Below are 11,657 nucleotides of genomic sequence, written 5' to 3'. Positions count from 1 at the left end.
GACATAATTAATTCTTTCATTTTTACTGCTGGTTCAGAGCACACTTAAAGTTGAATTCGAATTCTCGTGCTGCTACCGGTTTAAGATGTTGTAGATTAAATCTCACTTGATAACAGGAATTCATCAAGAAAAGTAAGTTTATGTACATGTGCCATCGTCTTGTAAGAGGCTTCGTTTGACTTGGGGATCTCGCCTACAGTTACGAATTTCGTTTACTTCTCATTCGAGGTTATAGCTAAATATTCAGATTTGGTTATACGCGATTCCATCGTAAGGCATTTCACATACATCAATAACAAAAGATACAATTATACCGATACATGTAAAATATAATACAGATTAGGAAATTGATTTCAAATGGACCAAATGAAAGGTTACTGCACGTTGAAGAAGTCTTCGAGGCCTTACTTTACAACAAACAGGATCTATTGAATAAGCTAGTGTTATCATTGTATCTCGTATATCTTCCTTACAGCTAGGTTAGATAACCGCACTCAATGCGACACTACGATTGTAAGAGTGATCATGACGATAATGAGGAGGAGAAGACTTCAAACGTATGCATTTCATTGCCAAATTACTAAGTGCTTCTTTAAGCGAGACAATAAAAAAGTCTTTCACAAACCGAAGTACCGTTTCTAATTAACAATTAGATTCCATGTAGACGTAGGTCTGTTCTGTTATGGATCACAGATGACGTTAAAATGTGGTGAGAACTAAAGTGTGGCACACGAAGCGCAGTCGAGTCTGGCACTAATCTTTTTAGCACATTTTGACGTCTTCTGTGACTTATTACAGAACAGACTCACGGCAACATGGAATCTACTTGTTTTTTACAAAGAAGAAGCAAGCTGTTGTTTATGGTGACGTCATCTATGCATCTGTCTGCCATTAGATCATACAGAACAAATCAACATGCGCATTTAACTAAGCATAGTGTATGACACAAGATGAACAATCTAAACTAGAAGGATACAAAATTAGTTGAGGGATTAGCATAATTCCTCATATACTTCTTCATTTTGTTTCCCTCCATTTTCTTTTTGAAGCACCATATTGTAATATCCGGGGTTCTCGGGTTCTTCATGTAACGACTGATACTCAGTAGGAACATGAGACTCCTGGTTCGAAGGCCTGGGTTTGAGTTCCATGTATAAATCTGGGTCTGCAGCGTGCTGATCACGTAGCTCTTGATCAGGTGAAGATTTGACGCCATCAAAGTCATTTTTTTTTTCACTCCGTGTCCTCCTATTAGGAACAGCTCGTCTCCGCTGCCATATCAGCCCACATATTATAATGAGCAACACGACCACAATGCAAGACAATGCGATTACACTAGCGAGGAAGATGCTTTGTGTATCTTGTGAAAGAAAACAAACGACTTTCAAACCAACTATCAACACTCAAGACTGCTTAGTTACCTTGTTTCACTGCAATGATGCGGTTTTTTTTTTTCAAGTATGTTTACCCTAAGGAATACGACGTTGTTTTTTAACCCCGAAACATGAACCAGTTCCAAACTTTCTGTTGCCTCGTCGCTTGGTCTTCATTAAATGCCAGATATTTCTTATGCCTATGAACTCGAAATTTTGTTATCAATTAACATATATGACCTTCATTAACCTCGAACCAGCAGGACAATTAATTAGAGAAATAGAGACATATTATTGTTTTGAGCCTTTCTAAACTTAGTTCATATAGCTCTGTTTTGATTAAGTTACAACGTAACAGACCAATTATGATATATGGAATGGTTACACTATAATTACACTATTATAACTTTCTAATGAAAGAAAGAAAATGTAACTTCACACAGAAAAACGTCGGCGTATGGGACCACCATATAATATTGCTTTTGATACATGAATGGTTATACCAGACAACAGTAATTAGAAGCCCATAAACTCCACGCTGGACTTCAAAGTTCTAAGCTTTCCAAATTTTTTTTAAAGAAAACATTTGAGTACGTTCGAAGATTAAGGAATATTTACCGTTTTGAGGGTATTTAACGCCATCATCTTCATTATTCTTAGGAGAAAGCAGGGTGATTTTATACTCTGTTGAACCAAAGCTGTTTGTAGCGTGACACACATACTGCCCATAATCTTGTGCATCCCGTGGCGTGACAATGATACTGTTATTCATTAACTTGATGCCATCATCAGTTGGAACCTGGCCATCTTTAGTCCAAGAGTAGTTAAACGGAATATAACTTGTTGCTTGACATGAGAGCAAACACGGAGTTTGCTTTTCACACATCACTGAAGAAGGGGAAAATTCTTCGATAATTCTGGGTGGAACTTTGTGAAAAAAAAGGGAAACGTAATTATAACAAAACAAGTTTAGAGAAAACCATACTCAAGACAACGGAACAAGGGTGTGACAAACATGTGGCAACACTGTACATGCCCTGAACGGTGGTTTTTTTAGTTGTTGTGAGTGTTGCCTTAGTTTTTGCACCCCTCTATTACAAATTTCTAACATCTGTTTAGTACTCAGTACACATACGAATTCGTCAATACCTTGGTAATAAGTGGTTGGGGTAAGGTTGAGACTAGTTGCAATGGTGATTATCGTGGTGCTTCAAAGAACCATGATTAGTTATTTATTTAGGCAGAGGTTGGAAAATTTACATAATTTAAAATAATAAAAAAACACTTACTCCTTCACAGATTTATTTCACAAAAGGAAATGAAAATGTTATTGCTTCCCAATATTCAATGCAACAGTAGTAAACTTTCTACTTACCAGCGACAATAACTATCGTAGCTGTACGGCTCTCTCCAAACATATTCATTGCTTTACACTCATAAACGCCACTGTCACCAGGAACAACATCTCTTATAATGAGTATTTTCTTGTTGTTCTCGAACTGAGCGCGAGGTATACTGCCAAGTCCATCTTTGGTCCAGGTAACAGAAGCCTTAGCGTCTCCACTAACCTCACAAGTCAACACTGCCAGTTCGCCAATTTCTGTAATGATTGTCTTTGGGAGACCTTTGATGATAGGTTTACCTGAGTTTTTATAAACATGGAGTATTTTTTCCTTAACAAAGAGCAGGCACAAATACAGCATTAAGGCTTTGCAGCTCATCCCTTACCGACCAAAATATAATTTAAAAGCCCCTCGGTTGATTGCATTGGAAACTTACAAACTAAGAAAGACAATTAACACAGTATGAAAGTTATAGATCTACATTGAGTTAACTTTGGTTGCTGAATGTTAGATGCCCCTGACAAAGGAAAAGTATACAAAACAAACGAACAAAAACAAAAAAACAACATTACCTTTAGTGTCGATGTTTACAAAGTTACTAGAGACATAAACCGTCTGCAAAATATAACCACAAAAAACCAATTACTCATATGCAACTTTTTGCTGCATTTGGGTATGGCATAGTAACCCAGATCTCTTGAGTATTACAGGCCTGTTAAAAGCTACTGTTATTGCACTGCATTCACTAAAACCAAAGTGCTGGTAAAAAACGGCAAGATAATAGTTTGGGAGGGGAAAGTTCCTGAGATATTTGGGTGCAGATTCAGAGTACGTAGATGGGTCAGTTTTGTCACTCAGTTCTTACATGGAAATAATAGGACATCCCTCTCTTATGACAAAAGTTTTGTTAGAATACCTCGGAGTCAAAAGCCCTGAGGAACACTTTGTAGTTGGTATTCGGCTGCAATGGTTTGTTGTAATAAAACTGATCACCACTTCTTCTCTTACTCCTTTCTTTACTGCTGGATTCCGCTCCATCTCCGACAACAAACTCTCGATTTTTATCAAAATCATTTCCTCCAAACTGAAAAGCGACATAAGCAGCAGGAACGGCAGATTTGTGCGCTTCTTCATACGTCATCATGTCTTGTGTTCTAAATCTTCCCGGTGGGTTAACAGCACCAGTATAGTTTGAGCTATATGTAATGATGATAACTTGGAAAAACCTGCAAGGTACGTCACACGATATTTTTGATGTAAACAGTATCTTATAGTGTCAATTGTTACTTAAATTCTTTTCCGTATCAGCACATAGCAATGCACAAGATGTCTCATGATGATAACCGTAAAAAAAGAAAATTAACATTATGTTACATCATGAATATTGTAACAGAGGAATACAGCCAAAATTAGCGTTAAATTGCATAGTCAGCCGTACCTCGCATTTCCAGGAAAACGTGGAAGCGTGACTTTAACTGAAATTCCTCCTTCATTTGAATTTGCCGAAAAAGATGGCGAAGATGGCGTTTCTTTAGACCAAACCACAGCTGGGGAGAAGGGAAAGAAGGCTCTGTTAAGTCAGGCTTTGAAAAACACTTAGTTTTTTATGTGTATATATATATATATATAAACATGATTTTTCCAATTGTAGGCATCCAAAGCTGAAAACATTGAAAACTACTGCGGAGGTAAGCCTATTTTGCCCGTGGACCTTTGTAATTGTATGTATAAACTAACTGAGATAAAAAAAAAGACAAAGCTGACGCAATTAGCAGCCATCCTGTAACAGTCGTAAGGTGGTGACAGCAACAGCAGCAGTAGTTCTTACTGTAGAGGAAAATGTTGAAGTTACATGTACGTTTTTATCACACACTCAAACTCTTTAATCACTTGCCTTCACTCGAAACCGACATAACTTTTCTGTTTCCCACACTTTCTTACAACTTTTTACCACCTTTCAATTCTACTTCCTCCCTACAAATTGACTCATTACAACTGCCCACAGACTTTCTTACCCAACGTCTGCACCATTACAGGGTTGCTGTAGGGTCCAGGCCCCACAGCAGTGTAGCCTCTAACAGACACCTCATACTTGGCACACAAAGAGAGTCCAGTCACGATAACATTAGTAGTGGTCGTGTTAATGGTTGAATCATAGAAAGATTTGATCTCTGTACAGTTTTCTACTACACTGAGTCTGACTTCATAGTTTATGATAATGCCATGGGCTACTTCTCTTAGCAGTCCAAGCCAAGTTATATTGAATTTTTCAGAGCTCACTGCAGAGGAAGATATGTCTGCTGGTCCACGACTGGGCTCTATTTGATAAAAAAACAAAAAAAATCAACAATATAAAACTACTCTAGGAAGAAAAGCTAAACTGACGCGAAATTACACAACTGCAGTCCCAAAATACATGTCTTCGACATATCGCATGAAATATTAAAAGTCGGCTTGTTCACTAGAGAGGGTGAAGAAGGTTCTATTCTATTCACAGAGGGGAATTAATTTATCTCAATGTGAAGAAAAACAACAAGAATAAAACAACAATAAACTTAAGTCACAGTTGAACCTTTGTCACCTAAAAATGTACCTGCAAAAGTCTAAAATCTAAGACATTTCCTTCTCGGTAGTGATTAGTTGAACAATTAGGATCGATTTAGTCTTCAGCTAGCAAAGAACAGGACATTTTGTTAATTGATTCACAGCAAATGGCAGTCATCTATACTTAGTTATTCATTTTCTACAATTCTCATCTTATTTCCTGATATTTTTATTACTTCATATATGTAAAGTAGTGTATGTGAATAATTTTTAGATTATTTGTACCATAGATAATAATATCAATGAAGATACGTGCAAAAATAATTGAGCTAGTAGCGGCTTTTTTTCCCTACTTTTGTCTTTATTCCAATTAGTGAATAGAAGTCACCCACTAGCCCTTAAGTTATTTTGGGTGACCAGCTACTGTCTGTTTTTAAATTTACGGAATATATTAAAACTTATTTTCGTATGGTAAAACTAACATTGTTGTCATTCTTGTTCTTGTTCTTCTGAAAAGAAGTCATTTCAAAGACATAGAAGTAAAGCTTACTGTATTCCTTGGTAGTTACTGTTTTCGTGGCATTTGGTCCAGGTTTAATAGTCACAGCTCTAACATTAAACTGATACGTCACTCCACCTAACACATCGACTGTGTGACTTAATGCATCTTTGTCTATTCCGGAAATCTCTCTTGGTGCAACTCCATAGTGACTATAAAATAAAGTGTAACTTCTGACTACTCCATTTGGTTCTGCAGGCTCCCTCCAAGTCAGGGTTATTCTTGGACCATGTGACTTGCTTGGCGGCATATCAACAGCCGACAAAGATAAAGGTACACTAGGAGCTGGAAGAATAAACCTAATGAGATTATTAATAAAAGAATAATACAGAAAATCGTTACATATGAATAACAATTAATCCCGAGTGTATTGCAAAAATTTGCAAAACAGAAATATGTATAGGGATGAGATAAGAAAGAACTGGCTTTTTTAAAGGGATAACACAAAATTAAATAAGATACTGGCTTATCTGAGCAACTGAACAACTCAAGTCATAAAAGCAAACTTCTAAGGACTGATTATTCACAACCCATGACAATATATATTACAATACAATAAAATATTCTCTATTTAACGAAGGTGACATAATTAACCCAAAGAGTTATCTAACTTACGGCTTTCAGATGTACAAATACATATATAAAATGACTAATCAGCAAAACGACTTACTACGAGAGACACTAAAACTAGAAATTGTATGGTTTAACATAGATATAACATGATATAAACAATTACCTTCTAATACAGTTACAATAAAGAGAAAGGCAACAATCATAACACATTAATTCCTCAATATGAGAAACATTACTAGCAGACTTAAGGAATTAGATAAGAAGTTTATGCTTAAAATTATTTAATCTAGATGAAAAAATAGTAGAAGAAAGACAAAGGAGAAGATTTTTTCAATGACAAGAAAAAAATTTAACTGAAGAGGCAAGCTGAAGTATCGCGCCTGGGGTCCACATTTAAAAGCTATCACCCTAACATCACTTTTATGTGGGCAATTATGATGGTACAATTAATTCAAATGTTGGCTAAAGCACCTCTGATTCTCACCATCTTCCGTCGTTGTCTTGAAAATAGTAGAGCTGTTTGGTCCATCACCAGCAGAAGTGAAGGCCAACACTTGAAATTCATATTCTGTATATTCATCAAGCTTGGTAACTCTTCTTGATGTTTTTATATTGTTAAGTGTGAAGGAGGTCGCTGAGTCTGAGTCTTTCTTTTTATAGAACAGTTTATATCCTTTGATGATTCCATGTCTGGCGCCTTCTGGTGGTAGCCGCCATGATGCTGTGATACTGGTTGAAGATTCCACAGTGACGCTAAATTGAGAGGGAGGTTGCGAAGGAGCTGCAATAGAGCAGTCATATTTCAATTAGTATATTTAAATGATGAATCTGACTAAGTGTTATTTTCCTTTTTACAACAGCCTCTGTAAATAGCTAACCTGCAGCTACAACCAAGAAGTTTTCATCCAGAAAGATATCAATGCCTCCCTAGGAAGGAGGCAAATTCAGATTTAAACATGTTTGAGTTGTAAATGCAATTACATAATAAACAGTTAGTCTCAGAGTCAGCACAACTGATTTTAATTTTCCGTAACAATAATTTCCAATAGCACTGAACAACAAATTACCATAACAAAACAAAACTGAAAACAGTTTAACATGTACCTTTGCAACAAAGCAGTGCTTACATGAGTACATGACACCGTCTATTTGCGCTTACAGCCTAAGGATATGGTCAATTTCTTCGAACAGATCCTCGGTAGGAGCTGACTCACCCTTTCCTACCCCAGCGACTCCTGTTTTCTCCTACCTTTTGGCAACGTAGCGCTTTCCCTAACTGTTAGTCATTACATTAAATTTTGCGTAGTTAATGCTCGCGAAAGGAGTTTTACGCGGGTCTCTTACTTCACGATTCTGAAAATCATATGATTAATAGCTAACAATAAGGTATGTTGTAACATTATAACCATGCATGTACGGAGGCAGGTGTGTTTTTACAAAATTTAGGAAGCCATAAACTCCTGAAATAAAATTTTGACTTTGGAATGTTGACTGTGTTGAGATATAGCTATCACATTACAGACCTGACAAGCAAACAATTAAGTTATACAAGTTTTCTCAAGACTGCTTGATCTCTCTTTAGGCGGAATACCATCTTAGAGACATTTGTTGCATCCATGTTTTTCTGAGTTTCATGGAAATTGGACTTAGATAAAATCCTATTTCTTACCAGCCTCCTTTGTTTTCTCATAAACAGCTGTACTTTTTGGTCCATCCCCAACAGAAGTGAATGCCAAAATTTGAAATCCATAATCTGTGTACTTATCAAGCCCAGTGACCTCTTGAGAGCGAGTTGACTGACTGTTAATGAGCTTCGAGCTTCCTGCCCCTGAAGAGCCTTTCTCTTTGTAGAACAATTTATACCCTATGATGATTCCATTTCTGGAGTCTTTTGGTGGTAACTGCCAGGATGCTGTTATACTTTCAGAAGTGGTTGCAGCCAGAATAAAGCCACTAGGAGGCTGTGAAGGAACTGTAATTGAGAAGTTGCATATGATTATAAAAAAAAATGACAGTAATCCTAACGATAAGCAAAGTCATTATGATCGTCATCTTCTCATTATTTTAGATCAAAAAATCACTTAATAGCAGCAACCAGTACACGAAGGCTATCACCCTTATAGTCTATCCGTCTTTGATACGAACAGTTACCTAAACTTCTCGAGAATTTCGTATGTTTCAATACTTCTGTCAAAGCCATTTTGGGAAGCCAAGTCTTCCGGACTTTTACCCAGTTTTCTTTGCTTTGTTAGGTGTTTCTGTTTTGAGCACTCTCCTTCAAACTTTGAATTTAAAAGTTGCTACTTGCTACTAACCTGTCCGCCATTTGCGACATTCCTGTGAATCAATTTCATTTCCAATTTTTGCACTTAATTTCAACTTTCTGCACTGTATGAGATTAACTGGTGTGTTCTCAACCAATTAGCATGCTGAAATTGTTGCATATGAAGCCTGTAATCTATTTTGAACATATGCCATATTCGTAAATGGTTTTGAGGTAAACATAAAGAATCAAACTTTATTTTTACTTCAATTTGTATGATGCCTCTTCCAGTGAGGAACTCAAATTTGACTCAGAATATCAGTGCTGTAGCTGTATTGGTTTCTGTTCATTTGTTTTTCTGTTTTTGTTTGTTTGTTTTAATATTAATGCCAATCAGAAACAAATGAAAGAAAAAAGGATATGGTCAATCCAGAAATTATTATAAAATTGCAACGGAGTTAAGGGTACACCATCTAGCTCTAAACCCAGAAGGAAGGCAACCAATAACAACAGCCAACATAATTGCGAACATTCAATTGCATGCTTATAATTTCTTGAGTAAATAGTCATGATTTGATGGTCAATCAGAATGCATACATTATGTTAGTTATCTTCATATAATTAGCTTACCATTCATGACTCACTGATATAACGGTGTGTTAAATCATTAAAATCACACATTGCATAATTATATGTTTTCACTTTTCACATCAAATCAGAAAACTGTATGAAAAGCGCAAGTGTATCTGACCTTTCATTAAAAATTCAAGACGTTTTAAGATAAAACAAAAAGTTTCTCTAACCATCTTCTTTTGTTCTCTTAACAACAACAGAGCTGTTTACACCATCACCAGCAGAAGTAAAGGCCAACACTTGAAATTCATACTCTGTGTACTTATAAAGCCCACTGACATTTTTGTTTACAATTGATTCACTTTTGATAAGAAGAATGGTGCCTGAGCCTGACGAGTCTTTCCTCTTGTAAAATAATTTGAATCCATTAATTATTCCATTCCTGGAGTTTGCTGGTGGTAGTTGCCATGATGCTCTTGCACCAGTAGAGGAGGTTGGAGTGACATTGAAGTTAGATGGAGGTTGTGAAGGAGCTGCAATTGGGCAGTAGTGTTTTTAATTAGTTTTATTAGCTGTAAAATTTTTTGAAAAATTTTATCACATCTTAACTTGCCACATGAATATAAATGCTATCGCGTTTTGATGAATTAAAGTAACCAATTGATTCCAAACTACTCAATTGTTTAGCCCTCTCATCATGAGATTGGTATCCAATAAACCTGCAATGAAGATGCAAATTCAAAAACTATCTTTCACAGTTCTTTTCATTATCCCTGAACTGTCACATACCATCTTCCATTGTTCTTTCCACTTTAGCTAAACTTTTTGGTCCATCACCATCAGAAGTGAAGGCCAAAACCTGAAATTCATATTCTGTGTACTTATCAAGCACTCTGACAGTTCTACTTAATATTGCTCCATCGCTGATTGGCAAGGTTGTTGCTGAGCCACTAGAACTTTTCTTTTTGTAAAACAATTTAAACCCTGCAATGTTTCCATGTCTGGCAAAGACTGGTGGTAACTGCCAGGAAGCTGTGATGCTGGTAGAAGAGCTTGCAGTCAACTGGAAGGCAGTGGGAGGTTGCGACGGAACTGTATCAACAACAAGAGATGCTTGAATTCATAGACAATAATTGATGTGAAGTTTAAAAAGAACATGTCATTAACGGCCACGGTAAACCTAATGGGTAGTCTATATTGATTAAGAGTAGTGCGAAGGATCATCTGAGGTGGTGACTTTGTTTACGCATTTACAATATTTTCTCCATGATGTTCGTTATGAGTTAGGCTTCACAACTTTGTTGATAGGCATTTCACAGCCATCTCCAACATTTACTTTTGATATTCGTCAATAACATCGCCCTCGTAATTGTAAATTGCCCAGTTCTGCCTTAATTGTCCTAATAATTACTTATTGTGACTTCATTTTGTATCTGAGGACCAAAAATGAGAACAAATAAATACTTTTAGACAGAAGTATTCCATAAGCCTCCACTCTAAGAACCTTCCATCTGTTATACTTTGTTGGCAGAAAGCGGATAAACTTTGCACTTGCAAATTCCTTTAGACTGTTTTTCACTGTGTCAGTTTTTCCTGAATTTCCTGGAAAGGCCTGTTATACAAAAAGTGATATTGATGTATTTAATGGTTAGCTGTAATTTGGCAAATGAGATAAAATGAAAATCTGCAATTTGCAAAATGAAAATCTGTAACTTGGAAAAAGAACACAACATGAGAATCTGTAATGTGTACAACTGAAATCTGTTATCGGTAGGTTAAGTCCCCATTGTCTGTATACATCCTAGGTTAAAAACTAAAGAGCTTGAGCTACTTCAGCAAGTCATTTGAAGATGACCAGGGATTGTGCCTTGAGGAATGCCACAGGTCAGATAATGAATGTCAGAGAGATCACAACCATTTCATTCTTCATCTTTAAATTGTGTGGTAATTTTTTCAGTACGTGATTGAACAGTTAGAATTGGTCAGTGTTTGCTACATCTTTCTACAATCATATTCCTATGAAAACATATATTTAACTAATAGACTACATGCTTTTGGGTGTGTGTACTCCATTTTAATCCTTACATGTACATGTAATTGATTAGAAAACTTCACTATTAATTCTTGAAAGTAATGCCAATATGGTTTGCAAGCAACAGAAGTATATTGTGGGTAATGCGAGCATTGGTAAATATTGTTAATATTCTACAACATGTATAAGCAAATTTGTTATTGCTGTGAGTAGCTCTAGTTTTGTACCACAAGCATTAATTTTGGCTGTTATGAATACTTGCATACGAGAGCATGTCATACCAACCTTGTCAGCCTTATTTTCGTTATAAGGGAAAAAAGTGGTACCATTCAAAGAAAATCTTAGTTTGTACTCTGTGATCCATTCTTGAGCTGGCGATTGAGTTGGTGGATTTCCT

At 36.3% G+C, this 11,657-nt stretch overlaps 1 protein-coding gene across 1 annotated transcript in view; it reads right to left on the bottom strand.

Annotated features, from left to right (window-relative positions):
• Positions 1-846: 846 nt before the first annotated feature.
• The window catches only part of LOC149037103 (protein sidekick-1-like), a 20,272-nt gene continuing 9,461 nt past the window's right edge, over positions 847-11,657 (bottom strand). Inside the window, exons 9-22 of the mRNA XM_089186955.1 lie at positions 11,546-11,657; positions 10,693-10,840; positions 10,018-10,320; positions 9,459-9,761; positions 8,062-8,364; positions 6,877-7,173; positions 5,811-6,104; positions 4,732-5,034; positions 4,155-4,263; positions 3,633-3,942; positions 3,289-3,331; positions 2,749-3,015; positions 1,992-2,300; positions 847-1,360 (exon numbers count right to left, since the gene is read on the bottom strand). The exon at positions 11,546-11,657 is cut by the window's right edge and continues 208 nt beyond it. Of these exons, the coding sequence (XP_089043081.1) occupies positions 993-1,360; positions 1,992-2,300; positions 2,749-3,015; positions 3,289-3,331; positions 3,633-3,942; positions 4,155-4,263; positions 4,732-5,034; positions 5,811-6,104; positions 6,877-7,173; positions 8,062-8,364; positions 9,459-9,761; positions 10,018-10,320; positions 10,693-10,840; positions 11,546-11,657 (3,469 nt within the window). The 3' untranslated portion in view covers positions 847-992. The remainder of the gene's footprint in view (positions 1,361-1,991; positions 2,301-2,748; positions 3,016-3,288; positions 3,332-3,632; positions 3,943-4,154; positions 4,264-4,731; positions 5,035-5,810; positions 6,105-6,876; positions 7,174-8,061; positions 8,365-9,458; positions 9,762-10,017; positions 10,321-10,692; positions 10,841-11,545) is intronic.

This window comes from Pocillopora damicornis, chromosome 11 (assembly GCF_964200805.1).
Source record: "Pocillopora damicornis chromosome 11, jaPocDami1.2, whole genome shotgun sequence".
Classification (NCBI taxonomy): domain Eukaryota; kingdom Metazoa; phylum Cnidaria; class Anthozoa; order Scleractinia; family Pocilloporidae; genus Pocillopora; species Pocillopora damicornis.
Note: the sequence above shows the minus strand (reverse complement) of the source record. Positions and strands in the feature narration are given on the sequence as shown.